Source organism: Colius striatus, chromosome 4 (assembly GCF_028858725.1).
Source record: "Colius striatus isolate bColStr4 chromosome 4, bColStr4.1.hap1, whole genome shotgun sequence".
NCBI lineage: Eukaryota > Metazoa > Chordata > Aves > Coliiformes > Coliidae > Colius > Colius striatus.
This window is the reverse complement of record NC_084762.1, coordinates 8,732,630-8,759,855: the sequence shown is the minus strand read 5'-3', so window position 1 is coordinate 8,759,855 and position 27,226 is coordinate 8,732,630. Positions and strand designations below refer to the sequence as shown.

The 27,226-nt window shown below is 43.1% G+C and overlaps 1 protein-coding gene across 1 annotated transcript in view; it reads left to right on the top strand.

The window, feature by feature from the left end:
• Nucleotides 1–17,751, top strand: part of ANKH (ANKH inorganic pyrophosphate transport regulator) — a 92,396-nt gene extending 74,645 nt beyond the window's left edge. Inside the window, exons 8-12 of the mRNA XM_061996055.1 lie at nt 1,460–1,555; nt 12,540–12,669; nt 13,682–13,805; nt 14,388–14,487; nt 16,588–17,751. Coding sequence (XP_061852039.1) covers nt 1,460–1,555; nt 12,540–12,669; nt 13,682–13,805; nt 14,388–14,487; nt 16,588–16,704 — 567 coding nt within the window. The 3' untranslated portion in view covers nt 16,705–17,751. The remainder of the gene's footprint in view (nt 1–1,459; nt 1,556–12,539; nt 12,670–13,681; nt 13,806–14,387; nt 14,488–16,587) is intronic.
• Nucleotides 17,752–27,226: the final 9,475 nt, after the last annotated feature.

Genomic DNA, 27,226 nt, shown 5'->3' with positions numbered 1-27,226 from the left:
AGGGAAGGCAAGTAGCTTCCTTATTTAGGGTCTTGTCAGTGTGCACCTTCACTCACCTAAATTTCTAAGCAGATATTTAGGCAGGTGTGTGGGACTCTGCAGGTGCCATTGCTGAACTGTTCACCATAAAAGCTTCAAATTGCAAAGTTCCATCAACTACTTGAATGTTTGTGAAATCATGTATCCTTCATAGGGTGGGTGTCACGAGGTTGGGACATCCCTTTTATCTACAATAGCTAGCAACAGGACAAGGGGTAATGGGATGAAGCTGGAACACAAAAAGTTCCACTTAAACATAAGAAAAAACTATTTCAGTGTGAGGTGAGGGAGCCCTGGCACAGGCTGCCCGGGGGGTTGTGGAGTCTCCTTCCTTGGAGGTCTTCAAGACCCACCTGGACATCTTCCTATGTGACCTGATCTAGGTGACCCTGCTTCTGCAGGGAGGTTGGACTAGATGATCTCTAAAGGTCCCTTCCAAGCCCTACCATTCTATGATTCACAGAGCTCACATACAATTTGTCCACTCCCAAGATGCATTTTCAAATGTTCCTATTTCTCTTATGAGTAACCAACAAAGGAGGGTGACCATGTGACAGATACTGCTGTTCTACCTGTATTACATCAAGGATGAATAAACATCCTACTGTATCTCATGGTAAAGGTTTTATCATGCTTGTGTGTCTCAAACGGCCCCAGGTAAATGCAACAGATGACCCAACAGCCTATTGCTACAAGGCTCCTAAAGGTGTCCTGCTTTTGATATCACATCCTCTCCTTTTACAGATCATTTAGTTTGTTTTTATGTGTTCCCTGAGGGCAATTTCAAATCTTCAGCTCCATTTGCTATATTAGACATTTGGAAGAGATCTTGTGTTGTTGTTTTAAGTAAAACTTTGCTGCCGGTGTGAGTACAGAGCCCATGTTCAAGGTGGAACATCTAATAGTCCTAATTATGTCCTGTTCATTAAACTGCATTAATAGAGCCAGCTGTTCCAGGAGCTTTATTTATATTACCTGCTTGTCTAATTGGATCAGTAAGGATGCTTGCATTGGTGTACAGATTCGGTACCACTCTGTGGTGAAAAGGAATGGAATCCTATTTTTCCTATAGAAACACATTACAAACTTTAAACTAAGGTAAAAAAGATAACATGGAATTTCCTCAGAAAGAGCTACCACCCTTTTTCAAAGCTGAATTTGTTACATGGGATTTATTCCTTAGAAAAGCAGGGAGATTACTCAGCCCTTTGTGACAACAGAAGCCACTGCTGTCAGTTTAAGTGGAAAAATATTCTGTGCTGGTACAAAGTACTCAGAAAGCTCTAGGTTGAAAAGCAAACAAGCAAGGACAGCCATGCATGTGCAGAGGCAGTCAGGTCCAACACGTGACCCTGGTGTCATCAGCCTCCTGCTAGTCTGGAGCCAAGCTAATGCTCGTTATCTCTTCCTCTCACCCTAGAATAACCCCAGCAATAAATTGGTGAACACCAACAGCACCGTCACAGCAACACATATCAAGAAGTTCACTTTTGTTTGCATGGCACTGTCCTTAACGGTAAGAAAACTGTGTTCAACTCTCTGGCTTTCATCTCAACCAGAACATTATCTCCTCTACCTAATGCTAAAAGCACTAGCAGTTCAAGAAAGGTGAGTTGTCTTTTCATATGAAGCTCTGTTGCTTTTATCTGGAGGAGAGAGTGTGATCATAGTGCTGGAGCACTAAGAAAATCAGCTATAGTTAACTCAGGCTAGGGCTTTATTTAGTTCTTCTCACTGCTTTTCACTTTAAGTCACTCTCCATGTGCAAAGAGATATCAAAGATCACGCAGTGCATCTTCCCTGGGACAACTGTTCCTGCACAAGTCTGTTTTAGCAACAAACAGGCAGTTGTGGAAGAAAACCCAACAGTCATAGCTATATTCCTTACTGAAAAAAATACAGACAAGCTGTAGGGCTGTAAATAGAAGCCATTAGAGTCCCAATATGTAAGAGAGCTGATGGGATTAGTTATATTCATGTGGTTTTGGTTGTAAGTAAGCAGTGATTCCTTTCAACAGCTCTGATTTGTGGCTATATAGCTGAATGTAAAACGTATATAGCAGAGGGAAGGACTCAGCTGAAGAATGTTGCCCATACAATTAGGGGACTGGTTCCAGTTTTAGAAAATAAGGCAGGCTTGCTAGTTTACTCTTAGCTTAAAGAGTATGCATGATGCTGCCTGCCATTATTTGTTACGTCATTGCCATTAGGCACTTTAGGAAAAAAAATGCTTCTTTTTCTATATACTTAGAAATACTGCTCCCAACAGCAGCCTGGCTGCCATTGCCAGATGGGGCTGTTGAGGAACTCAGCATTTTGATTCAGTGCTAGATCTGTTTAGGTGACCCTAAAATTCAGCTCTGAGATCATTACACAGTTGTAAATTAAGTGAAGACACAGACTCCCAAGAAAAAAAACTGTTGTGACACAGTTAGATCCCCTTTGGTTGTGGGATGTGTCAGTCTCAGAATAGCACAGAAATCCCATGATAATTTGTCTGGGTGCTAAATTGCTGCATTTCTCCATTCCAGCAAAGGTTTGCTCTGTCAGGGGAGAGCATTCCTTCGCTCATGAGTACATGTGCAGGCTGTGCAAGGAGTGAGCAGCTGAAGGGGACCCTGTCTTACCCAGCAGGAGTAACACCAAACAGGTTGTGCTTTCTAGAGTAGTGGCAGTGTCTCTGAGCTCTCACACACGGGGGACAGTTCACAAGGGTTCCAAGGCAGCCTGTAAGGGCATAGTTACTGCCAAATTTCCCTCTCCTTTCCCAGTTGATATGGAGAGGGGGACATTTCACTCTGAGGGGACTGGGAGTGATTGCATCTGTTTCTGTCCCAGAGTTACCTTGGAAGGCCAGGGATGTCTTAGCAAGAGCTTTGAGCACCCTCAAGTCGCTGCTGTTGGGTAAAAGCATGGGCAGCTCTATGTGGCTGAAGCAACATCATTGCATGAGGTGCATACAAAATGCTGATCAGAGAAAGCAGTTTCTCAGAGTCCATTGTGAAAGCTCCCTAGCTCACTGTCAGTGAAAGTAACCCAGAATTGCCTGTACTTACTTGCTGGTTTGTAGCAGGGAAGCAGCAGTCAGTAGTTAGAGCAGTAGTCAGTCACCTATGCAGTTCAGTTTAGCTTCCTTTTCAAACAACCTCAGCTGGGACAGACCCCAGTGCTTGAGGGACACATTTCCAAACAGCAGCTCCAGTGAGCTGCATGCTTCCTGTTAAATAAAGTGTCAGCAAACACGTGGCCACTGTTATCTTCATATTCTCATGGCTGAGTAAATAGCATGAGGGTCTGAAAAGGAAAAGCCACACTTTAACTTCCTTGGCCTTTCAGATACTCTACATCTTTCCTGCAAAAGGAATATATGACACCTAGTTATAAACCTCATTCATCTCTTCTGTCTTGAGGATTTGGCTACTGTAGCATTTTCTGCCTTAACAGAAAGAAGGGCTTAGCCACACCATGGAAAATGGGATTCATCATGGTGATTTCTTTCATGTAAACAACAAAATGTAGAGTCCATCAGTGGTCACATGCTCAAACTGTAACGCTGCAAGGCTGTTACTCTGCAGAAATCAGAAATGGGAATTCTGGCTCAGAAAGGTAATAGGACTTTGGGTGGCTTTGCAGATTTTGAGATGCTTGTGTTTTAACAAACACAGCCAGGGACACGAGACAGAGTTTTGCAGTGTTGTACTTCCAGCGCATCAGTTACCAGCAACTTCACTAGAATTTATAGATGGAATATTACTTGAGAGCCAACTTTCTTAAAGAGGCTTGTGTTACTGTGTTAACTAGGGCAAGCCTTTGTTGTTTTCTAAAGCTGGCCAGGGTTTTTTGGTGGGGTTTTGTGTTGTTTGTTTTTTAAGGCAGTCTGACTGTGGAACTTTAGTGTTTGCATAATAATTTGCATTTACCAGTGCATCACACACTAGCAAATCATAGATTGATAGTGCCTCTCCTCATTCTCCTTCCACCAAATTCAAAGCCATTGTACCTTATAGTACATTATGCAGTCCATTTTGATTAAAGCAGTTGTTCTGCCTCCCCTGTCCACAGTCATGCTTACAGATCTTCTCAACAGATTCTCCCTGAATGTCTCTTCTTCTGCTTGTGAGAATAATCCCCCTGTGTAATGCTGGAGAGCTTCAGATTCAGAGTAGCTACTGCAGTGTCTCTCCCTTCCTGGTATTTGCTGCTTGCTTTCAGGAATAACTTTTTATATCAAAGAAGAGCTTAGGCGTGGCTAGGAATTGGCTTTAAGAAACAGTACAAACTGCATATTTTTGTCAGAAGCAAAGTGCTGTATAACATTTTGTAGCCTTCTATGTAGTTTTTCTCCCAAGTTTAAAGAGAAATGCATAGGAACCACATTTTGCCAGCACTGTATACCTGTGACGTTCAGTGTCACAGGTCAAAAAGCAGCCCAAAGTTTAAGCAGAGGCCATGGAATTTGTGTTCAGGTTTCCTTCATTTTTTCCTGTCTTTTTATTGACTGGCTTTATTTTACAGCTCTGCATTGCTTTATTATCAAAGGTTGCAACTGGGCTTTATCAGAGACCTGGTATAATAGGACTGAGAGGCAGTAAAACTCACAGGAAGAAACGTCGTAGCAAGAAACTGCTTCCTCTCAGAGAGCAAAACCTCAGCTGCCACCAGTGCCAGTACCTGAAATTCCCAGGATGACTGAGTGCAGTGTCATTATCTCTCATGAATATAGAGAGAAAGGAAATGAAAAAGAGGGACAGACTTCCCCCACAGTCTCCAGTCTTACTTCATCAATGGCTTCATTACACCGTCATTATATTGAGGCTATCTCACAAGTATTATCTAGGGTATTCACATTAAAAAAAACCCCACAGTATTAACTTTTAAGAGTAAATTCACTTCCTTTTGACTTTACTATCATACACTCTAGGAATGCCAAGGACAGCTTTTAGATGAGGTTGTTTCCACTGCTTTGCTTTAGCCCATCTCTGAACTCCCCCACTGGGGGTTTTGTTAACCTTCTTGCTGCTGGCACAAAAATAACAGTTGGAGAATGACATACTGGCAACATCATTCCTCAAGAAGCTTTTTACCTTTTCAAGTTTAGCTCCTGCTTCAGTAAAAATTCTTTCAGACATGAGTGGAAGCATTCCTGCCTGCTCAGGAAGATGCTGGCTCTCCAGAGGCTGACTTTCTAAAACCCTCACAAGGGTCTTGTCCCATCCATGGTACTGCACTGAGCCTTTGTCCCAGAACAAAGGATTTCTGTTTGCTCCACTGAGGTGGAGACTAAAGTCTCCTTCATGATTGTTCAGGTTTCACACAAAGAGTCTATTCTGCAGGAGTGGCTGGAGCAAGCAAAAGAGGAATGGTCAAAAATTGTCAGTGCAGCATGTTTCTGCTCAAACGCTGCCATCACAATAGGAAGCAGCAAGGGCTGCAGAAAACTCCTGACAGAACAGAATGGCAAAGTTGTGAAGATGAGAGTTTTCAAAGAGAGCCTAGGAGACTGCCAGCTGTGGTTTGTTTGAGCTTTGGAAATGCTCTGTAAAAAAATAGAGCAGCATAATTCAAAGAGGAGTTACAATGTCTATCTTAAACAATTCAGGGACCCAACCCAGCCTGAAAAATACCTGCTATGTATTTTCAGCAGCAGCTAGGGGGAAAGCAGATGGGGCATTGTGTTAACGATATCAGAGTCAGTGATTTATTAGCTTTATTGCTGAGGGATATCATGCTCTGTCATTCTGAACTATAGGAAAGCTGGAGAAGGCAGCTGGGGGAAACTTAGACCTGTAATAACAAATTCTTTCAGGAGAAGATGAGAAGTCAGAGTTCTCCCACAGGCAGGCTCTGGTTTCTTTTGCTCCCCCTGCTGCTTGAGAAACGTTATGGCGGCTGTTTTCAGCTTTACACCACTCCTTGCAGAATAAAAAGTTCACAGAAACCTATCCTGACATGCTTGTGCCCGAGGGATAATTGCTGTAAGAGGATGTCCTTGTGATGCAAGTCATCAACATTATGATAAAGCGCTTTCAGATGTGCCTGCGGTCTGGCATTTTTACTGCACACAGATCCAAGGCTTTTTGCTTCACAGCATCACAGGGTTGTTCAGGTTGCAAGGGCCTCAGTTCATCAGGCCCAGCCTCTGGCTCAGAGCAAGGTCAGCTGTAAGGTCAGGGCAAGTTCCCTGGGGCTTTGGCCAGTCTAGTCTTGAAAACCTTGCATTTCCCATGCAAGAAAGACACTCACTTTCTGCCCCCTTCACTGCTGCAGCACACGGTGAACACAGCATTGTGATACATCCCAACAGAGCATCCAGTCACAGAAACCTTCCACACCATCATTTGGGCTGATCAAGTTTTTGCTATATAGCTTTTAAGACCAAAAAAACCCCACCCTAATTAACTCCTCAAAACTGAAGTGGATATGCAAAGACTGCTCTCTGACATGATTTACAGCCAAGATAGCATGGGGTCCTGCGGGTCCCTTCTGGTGCAGGCTAAGCTGTGGTATGCAGCTTCCCTGGCAAGCCAGTAATACTGGCCTCTGGTGTCATACCATACCCAGCAATTCCTCCATAGCTTCCAAAGAGCTTTATAATTGTTTATAGAAGTGTGCTTAAAAACAAACCAAAACCTGAGTGTTTAAAGGCAACAAGTTTGTTACTTGTTTATTTTCATGTTAAACTTCAATATGACATCCTGTCAATTAGGAACAATATCTGTGATAAAACCTAGACTGCTTGATTTCTTGGTCCACAGTAAAGCACCAAATCCTTTATGGGTGTAAACTGATGAGTAGTTGGATCTCTTTCCTTTTGTAAGAACCCTGTTGAACATTTTCCATGTTGCTCAACTACTTGGAAGACTGCAGAAGGGAAGGAGTGCTTCAGGAGGTATTAGGAATTTGTATTCTGTTGCACAGCTGTATTCAACATGGAAACACATTCCAAGTGTAGTCTGAAAAGGGGTTTTAACTAATATCTATTTCTGTAGTTTCAGTACTAGGAGCTGAGTTCAAAGCTGATGGTACTGTTATTCTTTATAAAAGCACAGAAGTGCAGTTTCCTTTAAGATGCTGAAGTAAGCTTTTGAGTGATAAGCCTCAGTAGTACACATCTAGACAAGTACATTGTCAAGGTCAATGAAGGAATAGCCATAAGAACAGCACTCAGAAATGCAACTTCTTCCCCCAACATCTTGCAAAACAGGGTGTTGAACAGAGGAGTCAAATTCAGGCTTTTTTTTTTTACATTGCTGCAAGTTAGAACAAGACAGTCTTTTGACTTAGAAACTTATCTGCAAGGCCAACTGATCTGGTGTCATACAAGCTCTGAAAAGAGACAGAATTATGGAAGTTCTGTTTACATGAGAAAGAGGGAGGCCATGGAGATATCTGGCAAATCAGAGGATCAGACCATGTAAAATTCAGGCTACTTTTTGGTTTGTTTATTGCACACTTCCAAAAACAAGGTCATATGACTCCTGTTCTTCCACATGAATAGCAGTGTTAAGTTGAACTGCTACTGTCCCAAAGATCTGAGGTGCAATTCAAAGCTGAGATGTGTAATAAGGTGTAAGGTAGCTTTCTTCTGCTCTCATTGGACACCACATGACATAAATGGGAATAGAGAGGTCATGAACAAAGCACAGGTTAAGTTAGAAAATACACAAGCCTTAATACATACAGAAAACAACATTTTTGAGAGTGAAACATCACTTTTGGACAGAGATACTTCTGCAGGTATAACAAGTTCAACAAATGATAGGAAACATCTGCTGAGAGCTATTTTTGCAGGAGAAAAAAAAAAGAAGTACACTTCATCACAGAAGAATATTTAACATGTTGTGTCCTTCCCCACAGTAAAATCTGTTACTCCAGTTCACTGCAGGCTGTTAGATGTTCAATCTAGTTTTAAAAACATCCATTTTGGATTCATAGAGCCATATCATGTCTTTCTTATCAAGCAGTGTTTCTTCTAACTGGAGACTACACTGAGGTCTAGAAACACTGTACTGTTGTTCATAGCCCATGGAATACTCTTGGGGACAGTCATTGATAAATATAAGACACAAAGGAAAAAAGACAGGCAGCTTTCTACAACTGCTGAAAAGCAAATCAGTCTAGCACCCTGCACATTACCATACACATGACAATAGCCTTTGTTAGCAGAATGTTTTATAATGCATTACATCTCTGAGGTTTAGTAATCCCCTGTCAGCAACCAGAACAAATGGAAATAGCTTCCAGGAGATGCATGAAGAGACTGTTAGTTTTCAAGGTCTACTAGCATTCAAACTCCCACATGAAGCATCACATAGAATCCTACAATCATTACAAACAGTCTTTCATCATAACCATTTGTGACAGTCAAATGCATGGAGTGCACTTAAAGAGATTAAAGAGAGGTTGAACTGAGCACTAGCAGTTTGATACTTTCCCTACAGAAACATAGATTTGGTGCATTTTCTCAGGCTTCTTGACAGCAGAAGTTTTTCATGTGTAACTTCTTAATATGCCTAGACATTGAATTTGCTAGCTGGGAATAGCAAGGTTCCACATGGAAGTATGTACATCTACTTACAGAGAGTCTAAGCCACAAGTGAGAGGGGTTTTGACTTTTTAATGCACAACAGGAGTAAAAAATAGTAATATTAGACACACTGAATGCACAACATATTGCTGTGTGGGATGAAGGTGCATGACAGTTATCCAGCTCCTGAAGCTGTAACTGCCAGCAGCTCAGACAGTGCACCTGGGAAGGGCATCTCTTACTCTGTACTTGCCCTGCTCTTTGTGCACTTTCCTCAGGCAACCCTAAGTGATCTTTCAGAGGGAGATGGTGCTAATCTGGTTGATCTGGTACAGACTCATTTTCTCATGGTGCTGTAAATCATTGACATACCTAAGTCTTGCAAGTTCTGCTACTGTAGATCAGTAGATCACATTACTACAGTACTGTAGATCACACTACCCAGTAGCACAGCTCTTCAGATTGGTTCAGGTGATTGAAACACTTCCAGAGGTGCTTAAGCTACTGCTGTTTATACAGAGATAACACTACCATAATAGATACTACTGTCTTTACTCAGGCCTGTATATTCTGTAGTGTTCTACTCTCCTGTTTATGTCTTCATTTTTTCCTGTACTTTTAAAGCCATCGTCACTGTTCAGTTGAAGTCCCAGTTAAGTGATCAAAGGCCTTAACAAAACTATCCTTTAATATCACGCTGCACTCATACTGTAAGATAACAGATAATCAAAATCAGCTGTGCTGTTAGAATTCCACAAGCAAAATCTTGACTCCCAAAGCATTTTAATGCTTCAGCCTGGGCAGAGTTGCCAAGCACAGTATTCATTACTGTATAAAGTCCTTGCAGCCAACTGCGATTGCAGCCTGAAGCTGCAGTGCCATTATGCATGCATGCTGCTAGCTTGTGCCTAAGCTTTTACTGTTTCATCTTCCCTTCTTGATTAGATTAAATGAAGGTATAACTGTAACCCTACCCACGCCTACTTGTTCTATTTTTAACCTTGCAGATACACAGAAATGTATGAGGGGAAGGGGTAAAACAAAGAGTGATTAACTAAAAGAAAGACAGGGGCCATACTGGAGGTAAATCCATTTCCCAAAATCTCTCCTGGCGAAAAGCTCAATGAGTTTACACCACTTACTCCTCTAGATTTCATCTCTAATTGCATGTGTTATGCTTCCTGTCTACACTGAACTACTTGCATCATTTTGCCTGTTACTATCTTCTCCAGTCTCCTTTATCAGTCTTCACCCTTTACCCCAAAGTAATCACAACCATCATACAGACCCCTCAGCATCACAGGAAAAGCTCTTTTCAATATGCATCATCTGTAATAAAATCAGGATCCAAAATACCTTCCCTCCTTTGCATGTTCAGTACTACTGTTCTCCTGAAGTACAGCCTGATTTTTTGCACTCCATGTTGAATTTGTCTTTGAAATAACATGGAAATTTCCCAAGCTGCAAGCACTCTACAAGTTAAATCACAGAGGTTTTGCATGAGGCAAAGCATTAATTTCTTTTCCTGAGGCTTTGTTCCCCGTGGACAAGAAGAATATCATGTGCTCATGAAATGACAGAGAGGAATCCCTTACCAGAATTAAACTAGCTATCAATATTGCAACCAAAAAGATGGAAACATACTGATACAGAAACAGAAAATCCTTCTGCTGCTCCGTCTTACCTTCTCCAACTGCTTATTCTTGAGCTTAGCAGTCACTGCTGCCTTTACCCAGTAGCTGCTATGAAAGAAGGGCTCTTGAAAGCTATTTATCAGCATTGAATCTCTGTTGATTAAGGGAGGTGGAGAAGACTGTAGTTTGTAACAGCTGAGGAGGCACAAGTGCATGCTGCCTGGGTGTAAGTTATTACCCCTGATTTGCACACTGACCTTCCTCTCATAGGAGTGGGATGGAGGTGGAGTCTGTTTTGAGCAAGGCCAGAGACAAACTTTAACTTCAAAGAGAACAGGATTGAGGGCCATGCTTCTGGTCACTTATTTGTTTGCCTGTCTAACCACATTCAAAGAGCTGTTGGTAACTCTTTCAAAGAGCAGTTGAAGAGGGAGAGGTTTCTCTATTTGCCTTTTGCTTGCTCTGCTGTTGGCATAAATGTAGGGAATCTTGGTGCATGATATCTATACTGCTCAGTAGGATGCTAATGGCATTGTACAGTACAAGCAGTGTAAAAGCCTTTGCTTTCATGAAAACAGTAAATTATAATTGAAGAGTGGATTTCTTTGCATCATATTTTGTCTATTAGACTTCAAAGAAAGATTTGACCAAATGTGCCCCATATGGTTGCTTTAGAGGTCATTCTGCAGTAAGAGTACAAATCACTGCAGTTGGTGTCTGCAGCAATGAAAGAATTTGCTCTGTCACTGTAGAGTTTCTTTTTGATAGCTGAATTCTCAACCACATGACCTTCTCTGCTCTAGATTGTTGCCTCTGCTTCATTTGTACCCTGTACAAGTAGTTTGGCAAGCAGAGCCAAACTTAGTTCATTTGTCTTCTGCTCTTACCTTTCTCCACTTACTATTCTCTGTGTAGGTGATGGAGATACACAAGACAACATCAAGTTAGTCAAGTAAAACATTCAATTGTGGAAAATGAGTAGTGGTTCCTGCTCTAAGAAGTGGGGAAGAAAATGGAAGATGAGCGTTTTACCAGAAGGTGAAAGGTTTTGTTCACCATCCAGGCAGTCAGAACACAAGACCTCCCACAGGCCACTCAGTCACAGGCTCTGGGAAGCTTCTGCAGCCTGAGAACTTGTAGGCTAAACAGAAAGGACCATCCCTGGCACGTAGATGAAAAATATGAGAGTGAAATCTCAGCTCACTTCAAGGTGGGAGGACTACAAAAACTAGCTTTAAAAGCCATCTGAAGGTGTAGGGTTATCACAACTGGATCAAAAGGGAAGAGACAGATACTATGACACTAGGTTGAAGAGTGGTTGTAGAATTCTTGCAGAGCTATCAAGACTGTACAATCAGTGCACATCATTTACCTGGCACGCTGGTTTGTAACCTTACAGGAGTGCCAGAGCATTTCAGGTCCCAAGTTTTGCCCCATTTGGTCAGCTCTCTTCCTCAACATCTGCTTTACTGCAAGAAAACCGGGAAGAAGTAACTTTTTTAACCACAAAAACAAGTGTAATAACAAAGTAGTTATAATGAATGGACATCAGGTACCCCTGCTTACAGGAAGGATCCTGTCAGGGCTTGCAGCAGTGTTCTTCAGTGAGTGCCTTGAACCGAGGCTGGACCCACCAGCTGGCAACCGTCCCCTCAGCTCAGACTGAAGCCCCACCTCAGTATGGACCCAAAAAACCAAACAGCATGTACCACCACTATATCATTTGTTGTGGGTTATTTGTGGATGTTTTCCTTTCATGTATGGTCTAAATAGCACATGCTTTAATAAAACTAACAAGGTTTAGTTGATCTGTGGCCTGAGAGCAGCGTGTCTGCAGGACTATGCTGAGCACCTTTCCCTTGTTATTAGGCACATTCCAACCAACAGTACTAGTGGCAGCAGCTTAGATTTAGGTCACATCTCTGGGTCTTGGAGCACATCAAATGTTTAGTTACTAAAAGATTTAATCATCTGTTTGGGAATATGGGTGTCTTAACCAGAGCAAGTACTGTAAAAATCTAGCCTTACTGCTTTTTGTAACAATGATACCATTCAGGTACAACCATTTGCAGGCACCATAAAAATTCTTTCTGTATATGTCAGTCTTGGTATGTGAGAAACAAAAAGAGTAGGAATTGCTTCTGAAGTGAATATGCCTCTCTTGTGTACACTTGTGTACTCTGGGTATTTGAATGCAAGCTAAGTACAAATATTCTGTGTGCAAATTTTATCATCAGTAATTTACCCATCTGTAAAGAAACGTTTTAGACCAGAAAGGCCTGTGTTCTGTTGTGCTTCCCTTCTGAAATATAAACATTTCTTAATTTTGTTCTTCCTAGCTCTGTTTTGTGATGTTTTGGACTCCAAACGTGTCAGAGAAGATTTTAGTTGACATAATTGGAGTGGACTTTGCTTTCGCAGAGCTGTGTGTTGTTCCTTTGCGCATCTTCTCCTTCTTTCCTGTTCCAGGTAAAAAAAACAAGATGAAAACACTGTAAGGTCAAAACCAAACCAAGTGTGATGTGTGGTGATAGTCTGGCATGGCTGTACATACAAGAGTTGCTAAAGGCACGCCCAGGATAACTAATCCTGTTTTTATTGAAGCTGGGGTAGACTCTTTCCATTAGTAGTCAAGGTACAGATATTGCAGGAGGAGCGCTCTGCCATCAAGCAGATTTCAGCCTGTCAAAAGTAAAGCCTGAACTCTGTTGTAGCTGAGCAAGCAGTGCAGTAGTGATATGTGTGTGCCAAGACCACAATCAGCTGTTTGCAATAGCGTCTAAGACCATTTCCACAGGAGCATCACGTCCGTTAGCCTCCCCTTCTGCTGCCAGGCTCGGTGGCTCTTTCAGATATCATCAGAGCAGAAACAATAGAGAATGAATGGAAAGGTCCCAATGCAAGATAGAGAGCAGCTTGACAGCAATCACCAAAATGTTCCCCCTCAAAAAGTTTCTAACTCCCATCATTAAGTGCTATGTCATATAGTGTTTTGTGCTGACGTGACAGGACAGGTTTGTGATAAAGGTAAAACAGGAATGTAAGAACAGGTAGATGTAGATCTCTTCTTTGTGTGTGTCTGGCTTTTACACCGTGGACTTCATGGGAGCTAGATGGAAGATTTTCCTTGGTGTGATTTGTCTTTAGGGAAGGGGATAAGGGCTTTTTTTAATGAAGAAAACAGAATGGACCATCATTAAATAAATTGGTTGTAAGAGAGCAGCTCTTAGGAAGGATTGCTGGCTGTCACTGGTGCATTTTCTTCCAAAAACCAGTATATTAAAGCACTTTGGATACAAAATCTATTGCATTTCTCATAGGGTTTCCCAGTGTGCACAATTACCAGAAACATCTTTCACTCTGCTTATTTCTGAAGAGTGCTCTCTGCCTGAAAAAGCTTCGTATGAGTTGACTGACTTGTTTTTTATTACTCTTGCCTCCCTGTCTCCTCATCCCCTCCCCTTCCCCTGTTGATGAACAGTGACTGTCAGAGCACACTTGACTGGTTGGCTGATGACTCTGAAGAAGACATTTGTGTTGGCCCCCAGCTCAGTGCTGCGGATTATCGTCCTCATCGCGAGTCTCATTGTGCTGCCTTACTTGGGGTAAATCATTATTCTCCACAGAGCTGACGGGTTTGCTTTCCTCTTCATTTCTGTTCCCTGTCACTTGAGAGCTGAATTTGCATAGCTCAGAACATTTTCCTCAAACACTAACCATAACATAAAGCATAAATAGTGTCAACATCTGGAAAAGAAACATTTAGAGAGGTACAAGCGTGACTGTTCTAGGCAGGTGGTAATGTCCACTTTGGGAAAAACCCACAAGGGTCAAAGAGGCAAAATCATTTCCTAAGGGGAATTTATTCCCATGTTAATAAGTGCACTGTTATGAAAACTTAATGGGAGACTATCGTGTTTTAAGTTAAATCATCTATCCTACAGCACCCTGTACAAGACTCTAAATTCTTAGTCCATAGTTTGATTCAGAATGGGGTTCTTTGACTAAATAGTGAAGCCATTAAGAAACAGAAAAAATGCTTTAAAGCAGCAGTTATTTTCTTTGCCACTGCGTTGTGCCTTTGAAGGAAATACTTCTAACAACAGATTGCTTCTATATACCAGTGCAAATATGACTCATGCATTCTCACACAACCGTGGCTACTTTCTTTTTTCTGCCACCCACAGAGTTCATGGAGCCACTCTGGGAGTAGGATCCCTTCTAGCTGGCTTTGTGGGAGAATCGACCATGGTTGCAATAGCTGCCTGCTACGTCTATCGGAAACAGGTAAGGATTAGGCTCTGAGGGACCTAGGGAAAACAATTGATGGACCTAGTGGATTTTAGATCAGATGAAGAAGACACTTTTGAAAGGTGAACTCCACAGCATCTCCACTTCCTGAGCTGGTTTTGCTTCATCTCACGAGCATGCAATTTGGGTTTAAATAAAACAGACATAGGAACAAGGGGCAACGGCGACAAGCAGGAACATAAGAGGTTCCAAAGTAACCCAAGGAAGAATTTATTCAGGGTGAGGGAGCACTGGAAGGGGCTGCCCAGATGAGTTCTTGAATCTCCTTCTCTGGAGACATTCCAAACCCACCTGGACAAGTTCCTGTGTGACCTACTCTAGGTGGTCCTGCTTTGGCAAGGGGGTTGGACTGGATGATCTTTTGAGGTCCCTTCCAGCCCTTGAGATTGTGTGATTCTGTGAACCACTCGTCCCCAAACTTACTTATTATATGGATACGTAAACAAGTGAGGATTTCTCTTGGGCATACTGTTGCATATTTCACACGCTGTGTTCCTGCAGGTATAGAGCAGTAGTGATACAAGAATATTCCACTGAGGAGTCAAACACAGGCTAAATGTTGACTGGGTGACTGGGTACAGGGTAAATACTGGCTGGGTTGCAGGGCACCAGATCCAACTGCCAGCAGAAACAGTGTGCTGTGTGCATCATTCCGTAGTGCAGAAGGACTCTGTGCATGGGAGCAGAAAATAGATTCTCTCTGCATTCGCTTTTTGTTGTTGTTTTATTAGACTTCTTACTAAGGCCCAAGTGAAGGTGCCCACCACTTCTATTTTTTAGCAAAAAAGAAAGCAAGGAGTATGAAAGTGCCTTGTGCCTTGTGTTGGAATAAACTAAAACCAGTTTTGATAGGTATTAGCAGTGCAGGCCATGGCAATGGACTCAAGTGTACAAGGCTCATAATCCACCTCTGGCATGATTAGTCTGTCATATTCTTCTTGGGAACCAGATTAAAACCCAGAGACTCTGGAGTGGCTGCTCTTGGCCTGTGGTTTCACAACATGTATGTGTAGGGACTGGCTTCTTCATGGCTAGTTTGTAACAGTAACAGCTCATAGGGTGTTTCTGGCCAGGGTCATGGTGCTTAATGTTTTGCAGTGATGAGTGCAGGTAGTACTAATCATAACTGTGCCAACCTGATTTATTCCCTTGCCAGAATGAGTATGTAGCTGACAGCGTTGCCTCAGCAGCCAAAGTGACGGTGGCAGAGCCAACCAGTAGCTGCACACACCAACTTGTTTTCACCTACAGTGGCAATAAGCGGTTGGTGTTTGAGACCTGCGAATGAAATGTTGTGTAGTCACCTCTGGAATTTTGAAACTCTGATATCCCAGCTCAGCTGAATCAATAATACCTGTGGGGGATTGGTTTTTTGTCAGCTGTACAAGTGTTTTCTGTAAAACTAGTCAGCCTGCTGAGAAATGGATAATAAGGAACAGATGCTTCGACTTGTTTTGTAGTAGAGCTGAATGCTTCTTAGCTTTACTAATCCAGGACATCCTGGATGAATCACAGGACTCTTGAATGCCCTCCTGCTCTCGCTAGCCAAAAATACTTCAATATTACTCGGCCTTGGTGGGGTAGGAGATCACAGTGGATCAGCAATAGCAAGAAAAGCCAGAAGGCTCACATCTCCTAAAACTCCCAAAGCTTGACATTTGAGAAATGAGGCTGCCACCACCGCCTCCCTCCCTAGAGCAGCTTATCTCCTCTCCTATTTTGTTTGCTTTTCTCTCTCTTTTTTCTTAATAAAAGTCTGTGATGTAAAAGATTCCAGATGTTCTCTTCCCTTCAGTCCTGGCGAAGCCTGTTTTGGATGTTGCCTCGCATAAGAAATGCCTCTATTATTGCATGCGTGTTAGAAAGGAGAAACCCCGGGAAGGTTATGGAAACCATCTAAGTTAAAGCAACTTATTAGTGACAAGCCACAAATATGACAGAAATACTCTGGCTGTTAATAACATGCTCTATAAACCTCACATTATTCTCCCCTTGCTTCTCCCAGTGCCCAAAGTTAGTAGGACTGTGTTCACATACAGCTTACTGAGAGCTTTCTGAACGCTTGTTTCAATCTAGAAAAAGAAGAGGAACGAGAACGAGATGGCTACAGAAGGTGAAGACTCCGCCATGACCGACATGCCTCACACAGAGGAGATGACAGACATCGTAGAAATGAGAGAAGAGAATGAGTGATGGAGGGGCTGGGGCTGGTGTCTGCAGGGACGATTGGAGTGACACTTCAGCAGCTTCTCGTCTCTCATACGTTTTTGTTTGTTCGTTTTTATTTTTGTAATAAAGAGGCCTTGATTTAAAAGGTTTCAGATAAATTCTCTAGCATACTGAGTATGCTCTCACTGATGAGGGACCTAAAAAGAGGTCTTTGCTTTGGCTTTTTTTCCTCTCCTGTTTTTTTTGGGTTTTTCTCCCCGGTTGAATTTGTTTTCTCACTCCGTGCAAACATAAAAGATACAATTGCATCACTGTAGAGTCTTCCTTACTTATGCATCCACCTTGTCTGGACAATCTGCATTTGCCAACCAAAGCCCTGCTCTCTGTACATGTGTGTGTGTGTGTATGTGCATGTGCTCACACGCACACACACATATATGCCACTGGCTCAATGCTATTGCCATAATCCTACTCCCTCCCCTCTTTCCTTTTCCTTCCTTTTCTTTATGAGAAGTGTAAAGGAAAAGAAGTTTGGAATACAGAGCTTTATTTTACTTGCTTGAAAATGACTTTGCTACATAAACTAATATACTATGGTGAACTATATCTCTTTGTGTGGCCTCATCACTAGAGCTTATACTACACAGGATACAAGACAGGGAGGAACATGTAAGTCTCCACATACAAAGTGGAGAAAAACAGGTTCCTCTCTCATGTGAAAAGTGTGTGGATGTGTATATACACCCAGGTACATAGAGACATACATATATATATGTTTATATATATATGCAGATGGTGAATAAAATACACCCAGGACAAGAACTCTATTTAGCTTTCATTCCATCAGGAAGATAGTGATCTTTTGAAAAACTGTACACATTTAATTCAGAATCTTCTTGAATTGTTCAGCCCCACCTGACATACAGTTTTCTTTAGGAAAAAACCCACCAGGAAAAACCAAACCCATGCACTTTCCTCTTGTGAAGAGGGTGACGGCAACTGAGAGACTTTGACTGTATTTGAATTTTAAAAAAAAAGAGAAAATAATAAATATTGACAAGCTTTACCAAAGTTCTTGTCCACTGATTGAACTTTTAATCTGTAAAGGTTGATTTGCTCTCTATACCTGTTTTTGGTGCCTATCTATTTTGTTGTTATAAAACCAAACGGACAACACAGGCGGGATGCCATTGTACATCGCATCACTACGTGTAGCTCCATCAGATTGTGTGCATGGAAGTGCACACATACCCACACCCACATGTGTATATGTAGATATACTTTTGTAGAGATATATACACACACACACACATTTATGTATGTTTTGCTATAATATATTTACCTATGCAGCAGATCGAAGTCTGGATCATAAAGCTCAAGTGCCGGTGGACCTCGAAGTAGTTAATGAGGGACTTTGATCACAAATCAGCTCTCCAAAGAGCTGTGTGGATGTGGAGAGCTACTCACCTCAGGCAGTGAGGGCCACCTGTGACTGGAAGTGAAGGCTGGAGGAGAGGTGACTGAACCAGAGAGGGTCTGGGTGCCACTCACTGAGGGCTGCAGCAGCAGTTTGGTTTTTTCCTGTGCTCTTCTGTGTTTGGCTGCAGGGCAGCGTCTGTTACCAGTTTGGGTTCTTTCAGATTTAATCATGCCAGAGTCTGGAAACCATCAGCCTCCACGCTATATCCATAAATCAGTGAATTTAACCCTTAGTTAGTAAAAATCTATTTTTCTAAGTTGTAGAAATGGTTCTTTAATTGTGGACAAATTCCATTCCTAGATTTATTCCCCAGGTAGTCCCTGAGAACTCATCAAAACTCAAATGCTGTATCAGTATATGTGTATGTAGGCATACAAATGTGTCTAAATATATATACTGTATATTATGTACATTTATTTTCAGCTACAGTACATTTCCTATTTTTCCAAGTTCACATAAAAATGTCTCCAAAGAAAACCCGTATAGCATTGGCTAAGAACCAGTTGCAGGCACCACATAAGGCACTGCAGCAAAGATATTTACACTTTGTTGTAAATATTTGTACTGGTTTGTCACATGTACAAATGCAAGAAGAAAGAAACAAGCAAAAAGGTAGAAATTATTGTGTGGATTGAGAGATTTGCAAAAGTCAGTTCACGGTTACTGAGCAATGGCACTAGGAGGGTGAGACTAAATGCAGTAAACACATGTTTTCTGTGCTACCACAAGGTTTTTCTCCTCATTTCTGGCAGTGGTGTAACAAAAGTGTATTTTGTAAAAAAACCCCCCACACTCAGACAAATGAACCCTGTGCAGTGTGTAGGCTGTACACATTCATGAACACAGGCTCTCTGACAGTCATGTGTACCTGTGTATATAGACTGATACAAACCACAGTGGCCGTTTGAGCTCTTCTCTACTGATGTAGTCTTGGTTTCTCCAGTACCTTTGTATCCATAAGATGCAGGTTTGCAGGGACTGTAGAGATAAAGCAAGGACATCTTTTTGTGTAATATTTCTTTTGGTACATGTCTAAAATTCAAACAGCAGTATTTTCTGATACATTTTTGAACATTACTGATGCAGGTTTCAAGGTCATAATTGCACCAAAAAGAAAACAAATTGAAAACAAATTAAGCACTGAAGCTTTTGCTTTAGCTAGAAGATGAACATATATAAAAAGTAAGTTATTGGTCATACAGAGCTAAATTAACGGTATTGTAAAAGATAAACTTTGAATTGTGAAGGAAATGGAAGCAGGGAATTGTTTTGGTTGAAAAAGACCTTTAAGATCGTTGAGTCCAACCCCTCCCCTCATACTGCCAAGCCCATCACTGAACCATGTCCCTCAGCACGTCAGCTATAGGGCTTTAAATATCTCCAGGGATGGGGACTCCACCACGTCCCTGGGAAACCTGGGACAGTGTCTGACAACCCTCTCAGAGGAAAAGATCTTCCTAATACCCAATCCAAACCTTCCTATAATACTTAATAGTCCTTTACCTTGGAAGATACTGAAGGAGCAGGGGAGTGGACCACAGGGCCTCTCCTCATGGGCAGGCAGAGTGCTTGGGGAGGGTGGCACATTCCCAAGGAACAATCTATCCTCTGCAGCCTCTGTTTCTGCTCCTGGGTACTGTTGTCAGGAGCTTTGGCCAGCACCTGTAACACTCCCTGCCTCGATTCCCAGTCGGTGGCAGATTCAGCACCAGCCAGGCTGATTGGTTCCAGCTGGGAAAAGGCAGCTGTCCTCTGCAGCTCAGCTCCCAGTCAGTGTTACTGGTTCCAGTGTCAGGCAAATGCTGAGGCACTCCCAGAGGGACTTTCCTGAGTTATAAAATGGCTTAGCTGCCTCATGTGTTTATTTCTTATGAAATGACTGTCTGACAATTAAGAATAGAAAGCTGCTAAGTTAGTACATGAGGAGGGCCGGAGTGCAGTCATCTCAACAAACCCACAGGGAGGCTTGGCCTTTCCAGACTTTCTTGAGAATTACTGAAAGACACAATCAATCACAGTTACAACAAAAAGGAACAAAGCTGATCTGCATCCTACATATTTGATTTGAGAACAGCTCACACAGCAGGAAAATAGGGGCAGAACACTGATAAGCTGTGGATTAAACGTTCCTTAGCTTTTAATGCGGATGTAAAGTTGTGTTAATTTGTCTCCAGTTTTCCTTTTGCAGAAGTAACAAGATGCATTGGGGTGTTTTTTTCCCTTCTGCTCACTGTCCTAAGCAGGCCTCTCATGCTTACCATGCAGCAGACTTGATGGAAAAAGCTCTGCATTTCCCAGGCAGTGCTTGGGGCCGTTTGGGCAGAGCCACCACGGGCAGGAGCGCGCTGGTGCCCGCTGCTTAGATAGGGCCGCCCCGGCTGAGAGCATCGGGTGAGTAACACAGAAGCCTTTTGTTTTCTCCTCGTTTCTCTGCTAAATATTTCCTTTGAGCGGGAGAGATTTATATCTGGCTCTTGCTCGGTGTTTTGCCGAATCTGCAGCCAGAGAGGGAGCTGCCCGAGACGAAGGGCGAGCTGATGAATGCAGCCGATTCAGGCAGGCCACGACTCACCAACAGAAACCTTTTGAAGGCCCGAGCGCCTTCTTTTGTGGGATGGCGCCTTGCTCTTAAAAAGAAAGGAGAAAGGATGCTTTGAGGCCTGGGTGCCCAGAGTTGCTGGGCAGAGTTTTGTGTCGGGCTACAAAGTGGCCCCAGGAACGAGTAACAGGCCCCGGGAACGAGGAGCAGGCCCCATGGCCGCCGTCGTCGGCCAAGCGCAGGGGGTGGCAAAGCAGCAGCGTCGGCTCCATCTCTCGCTGACATTTTGCGGTTGTGGCGTGAGCAGCACGGGTTTGGGAGCAGCTGAGTGTTCTGTGAGCAGGGCTGCAGGAGCCATGGGTGCACTGGAAGGCTGTGTAGACAGAGATGGGTGTGTATACCAGGGCCTTGTGTGGGCTTTTTTATTATTGTGGCTGTTAGAATGTTCATTGGAACAAGGACTTGAGTCTAAACACGACCTTAATGTGGGACTAAGACTAAGCCATTCTTTAAAGATTGCCATTTAAAGCTACATAAAAGAGTAAATAAAACACCCTTACCAGCAAGCTATACCAGGATTTAGATCAGTCAAATGGAATGGGAGGGAAAGAGATGTTGAAAAGCTTATAGTTATTGTATATCCATCCTAGAGACAACAGTGTGGTGTGGAGATGTACGAACCAGAGGGCAGAGAACACCTGAGCTATGGCTACTGCCATTGCTCTTTCAGCTGCCCTGGAGAGGGACTAAAAGGTGAGGGGCAATGCGTTCCCCTTCTGAGTATTTGGCTTCTGAGCAGAGGAGCCATCAGAGGGAGGGGTGTGAAACATCTTAGAAAATTAAGATGTTGGGATTCCTTTCCCTCATTCTTGTTTGTTTTTTGACTAGAATTCAAGTGCAAGAATACCATATTTTTTGAAGGAAGCAGGCTCCCACAGGGTGTGGGGGTGCAGAGCAGGCTGCTGGTGGGGGACTCATGGCAGAGCCCTGCCAGGATGGGCAGCTCCACATTTATTCTGCAACATACACTATTCAGTTGCAAGCCTGACAGTGTCATGAAATGAGGCAGAACCAACAGGCATAAAAAATTCCACTTAAACACAAGGAGAAACTTGTTTGGGGTTGAGATGAGGGAACCCTGGCACAAGCTGCCCAGGGGGGGTGCGGAGGCTCCTTCTCTGGAGGTTTCCAAAGCCACCTGGACATGTTCCTGTGCCCCAGGATCGAGGGGAACCTGCTTTAGCAGGGGATTGGACTGGATGATCTCTCAAGGTCCCTTCCAACCCCCACCATTCTATGATTCTATGAGCAAAAAATCTTAAGCTGCAGAGATTTTTTTACTGATGACAAAACTTCCATATTGCAGAGCCAGCTGTAAAGTGCTCTCCCACCCTTTGGGTGCCCACAAGGAGGGCAAAGCAAAACCAAGCTATTGAATCTGCAGAGAAGATATGAGTACTGCACTGAGCCTTTTTTCACTTAACTCTGTAAGGAAAAATGCCTGAAACTAGCAAGCAATTGCATCTGTGACTTGCTTCCTCCCAGCTCTCTTCATCTGCATCATTCAGCATTACAAAAAGTACCTACCCTTTCTGATAACTCCCCTTTGTAATCAAGGTAATGCAGAGTAAATTCTTAGGTTTATGCAATACAACAGCTTGGCCTAGCTACAAATGAAAGCATACAAATCCCCCCTTAGGAAAGGATGCATTTTAAAATTGGAATCACAGCTTTATCCATAATTCAGCAAAAACACAACAGGAAAGCAAACAGGGGAAAAAAAGGAGAACTGAAAAAGAAAAAAATCATTTATTTGCATTAACTTTTAATGAGAATGCTGCCTGGGTGGAAATCAATGTGTATGGACACTTGTAGAAAACAGCAGAGCCTGGAATTAATGTGCATTGCTCAACTTTGGAGTGTTTTGCTCTCCAAAGCAGCACTATTGGAACTCTGCTTTTGTGTACTGTTGTGATAAACAAAAACAAATCCTTCCTAAGCTATAATGAAACAACGGGAAGGCTACAGGCACTAAGTTGACTGGTTACTTAGATCAACTGATTTTTCTCTGCAGAATTTGCAAGTGCCACAAAATTGCAAAAGCAAAGCCTCCAAAAAAAAAAGCAGCTACAAATGCATTTTTATAGGTGACAGACCCTTACCTACCACCATCAACAAGCCTAAGAAATTAATCCCTCTCTAAGTGAGACTGTGTCTGGAATATTGTGTCCCGTTCTGGGCCTGTCAGTTCAAGGACAGGGAGCTGCTGGAGAGAGTTCAGCACAGGGCCGTGAAGATGATGCAGTGGAGTATCTCCCTTATGATGAAAGGCTGAGGGAGCTGGGGCTCTTTAGCTTGGAGAAGATGAGACTGAGGGGTGACCTCATTAATGTTTACAAATACATAAAGGACAGGTGTCAGGAGGATGGAGCCAGGCTTTTCTCAGTGATGGCCAATGACAGGACAAGGGGCAACAGATACAAGCTGGAACATAAGAGGTTTCAAAGAAATACAAGGAAGAATTTCTTCCCTGTTCAGGTGAGGGAGCACTGGAACAGGCTGCCCAGATGGGCTGTGGAGTCTCCTTCTCTTGAGACATTCCAGATCCATCTGGATGGGTTCCTCTGTGACCTACTCTAGGTGATCCTGCTCTAGCACGGGGGCTGGACTGGATGAGCATTCGAGGTCCCTTCCAGCCCTTGAGATTCTGTGTGATTCTGTAACATAGTTCCAAGTGCACTTCACTTTCCTGAGTTTGTGAAAACCTGTCTGCAATGTCTTGTATCTTTTAAAAAGGCAAACACACAAGATGTAAAATGCAACCTATGGTTTTCAACTGGGCAGATTCCCCCCCAGATTCTGCTCTCATAAAGGCACTCAAAGCTTAGATCCCATGAGGATCATCTTCAGAACACTGCTCTCACCCCTCCCTTATTTTAGATCAGCTTTTGAGGTTGCTGCCCTTGCTTTTTTTGTTTGAAACAAATACATTGCTGGTAGACTTGAACCTGGGATTTCAGGCCTCCTACACTGCTTGTGGTATTTGTTGTGCAACAGTGGCAGAGCACATTCCTGCCACAGCCCACAGAAAGCCAATCTAGGGGCCAAGGGCTAGGTTCTGCATGCTGGAATGGCTGAAATGGGTTTGATGGTGCTCAAGGAGCACGGCCTGGCAGTTACCAAGCTTTAAAGCACCAAGTTTTAAGGCCTGCCTCATCTCTACTGGATGGGAGGCTCCTAGGAGTGCCCAAGGGCACACAGGAACACCTGAGCATGGAGGGAGTCTGTGGTTCTGGAGAGAGATGGCCACAAATTAGAGCTGAAGTATCTTTTGGAAGCACCTCACACCTGCAAAGACCATATTGGTGGGCAGAGAGAACCAAAACCCTTTCACTTAGCATCTTCATTGAGAAGTTCATGGCCCTTTAAAGGTTACTGGGCAGTGTTTTAGGTGCTAGTTACTAGATGAAGATGAACATTATAGTGCCAGGAGCACAACACAGCACATTTTGCCATGTCTTTTGCAATGGAGGGAGCAGCAAGCTTCACCCATCCTGTGCTCTCCATCTTTGCCTACGTAAGCAAGGCCAGCCACAAGGTCACTCTAGAAAGAAACTACAAAAGATGGGCAAAACGCTAAAGGGCAGAGCAGAAGACAAGGACTATTTTGTCTTCACCACAGGAAATCATCGTGGAGGAGAAACAAATTGTGTAGAGGTGACTCCCAGAAAGTCTCTCAGAGGAGATGCAGTTTCTCAACAGATGTTCAAGATAGCTTTGATCATATTGTGCAAGGTCAGACTGCACCATTTGCAGAGTAACACTACAAGGATAGCAGTGCTCTACTACAAGGAGAGGATAAAATTCATCAATGCCGGTGAAAGATGCAACAGGCAACAGCGCTGCAGAAATGCCTGAAACCACTGAATTCATATTTGCATGTTCTATTTGTGCCTTGGTGTCTCTGAAATTGACTTGGTTTTGGTTTCATGGAAATACTTTTAAAACCGGGAGTGGGGAGTAGCGTCTGGAAGCAGCAACCTAAAGAAAGGGCAGTCCAAAGTCTGCTGAGGAAAGAGGGGGTGGGATGTCTGGGGGCCTTGTTTTTAACCCAACATGGCCCTCTGACCATGGAGTATTCTACAGGGCAAGATCTTCTTGTATTCTCAGCAGGCTTACAGAACTGACAGAGGCAAGAGCAGCAGCTAGCCATGCTTCAGGGCATGCTGCACTTACACTGGGATTAAGGTCATTGCTCTATACAGCTTTCTGTGGAGTAAGGGCCCCACTCTTTCACTTCAGTCTGTAATTCGAAGGTAAATCTGAGGACTAAGCAAATGCATCTTTCATCTGAGAAGTGTTGCTTGGTTTTCATTTCTTTCAGAGTATCTTTCAGTATCTGCTTTTTTCCTTTAGGATAAAGCTGTCTTTATGCAAAGCAGTGTGCCCAGTAGCCATCCACAACTACTTCAGTCAATTCTTGCAAGGACTGTAGGTGTTGAGCCAGAGCACCCTTTGAGACTACACTCCAGGCATCCTAGAGTTTAAATGTAGTGTTACCTCATGCACCATTTTCTGTCACACTCACAGAATTCCACTTGGTTTCTCTCCAAATAAACATTGCTTTCTGTAATTTAGCATTTTTGTAATGCCACAGCTACTGGTTTGTTCTTTCAATGACCATTTCTGCTTTGCTTGAAACATGTGAGTTCTCTTTAAAGAATCCAATGACGGTTAAAACTTTGTATATTTTTAAAATGACTGCTAAGGTCAAGAGTATAAACATTCATGTTGCATTAAAACTGAGTGCTGTTCATGTACTTAACAGAGATGGATAGTTCTGCATTGTTAAAAAGAATGATCCATGCTTTCTCTGGGGGGAGGGATGGACTGTGCTCCAATATTGTCCAATAGCTTTCATATTCTTATTACTTTAAGTAAAGTTCTAACAGTTTGCATATGATTTGTGATCCTGATTGCTTCTGGTTTATTAATTCTGATAACCTGACATGGTCTAAAGTGCTCTTCTCGTTTGGAGCAAACAAAATACAACTCCTGGTGAGACATTAATCCAACACACAAATTGGTTTTGTATTATGAACATGACGCTTCCAAATGCAAGGTCTTGACTTGAAGCTAATGAAATCCAAGGGTATCCATAAAACGCTGCAGAACGAGCTCTTTGTTTCTACAAAGCCTCTGAGAGTTGATATGGAAACACCATGGCCAGAACACTTTTTCCACACCAAATCTAAGACCTTCATCACTCCTGTTAAATAGACACTCGGTACTTACAGGAAAGCATCAGGCCAGAGCAAGCTGAGATGTCATCCATTCATCTGGCAAGCCACCAAAGCTCTTCTTAGGAAACTGGGAAAACATCCCTTAACCAAATAAATGTAGTGTTTGGTTTTGAATGTGTCCTTTAGATACTCCAAAGTGACCAAACATGAGCAACCCAGAGCCCATAAGAAGGCTGACTCTGGCACCACAGTGTCTCCTGGTGTGACACTGGAACAGCTACTGTTGTCAAAAAGGTCTCAGAGAGACCAAATGGTAAGGTCTTGCTTCTACCTGCAGCTGACCCCCAGGACTCTGCTGCCTCAGCTCTCCTTCTGCTGGCCTGCAGCAGAGATCCAGACCACACCTTCAGAGAGAAGCCTGGCTTCTCCAGCCCACAAAATGACCCCTCACATCCTGTCTGCCCTGTGACAAGGCTGTCCAGGTGCCTCCAGAGACCCCCAAGCTGGCTGTGGCTCTTGTCATGTCCAGCTCCCCGGTCTGGAAGCCCAGATGGCTTGTGAAGTCTCCTTGTCTGGAGACACTCCAAGCCCACCTGGATGAGCTCCTGTGTGACCTACTCTAGGTGGTCCTGCTCTGGCAGGGGGGTTGGACTGGATGATCTTTTGAGGTCCCTTCCAACCTTTAAGATTGTGTGATTGTGTATGATAGAGGATGTAGTCACACCTCCCTCTGTCTTCTGGTGTCTTACAAACCAAGTGATTGAAGAAGCCATCACAGATTTGCTTGAAACAGCCCTAAGCCTTGCTCCAACTTCACTTTTCTTATTAAAAAAAAGAAGTTTACAATAATCAACTGCCCTTAAAAGGCCCTCATTTTGTTTAATAATAGAAGCTTTTTGTTTGTAGCATGGTTTGATGAGACAAAGCCCAGCATATCTGAGCAAAGACAGCTCTACAAAGGGCTCATCAGTAAATGAACACCATGGAGCCACTTGTTAGTCTAAAAATAACACTAATATTAGATACTAAAAGCTGGTACCTAAGCACCATGTGCCAGCCCCTCTGGTAATACCTGCAGGAGGTGCAGGAGGCCAGTGACACTCCAGCTGGCTGCTTTCTGGGGATGATCTCAGAAGACTTGAATGGAAGATGAGAGTCTGAGGCATGCAGCAGGAGCCAGCAAGGTCTGCCACTGTGCAAAGGCTCTTTAATGCAAGGGGAAAAGTTGTTAATTCTCTGAAGCTTGGGGATTTTGTTTTAGTTGTAAAAATCCTCTTCCCTTTT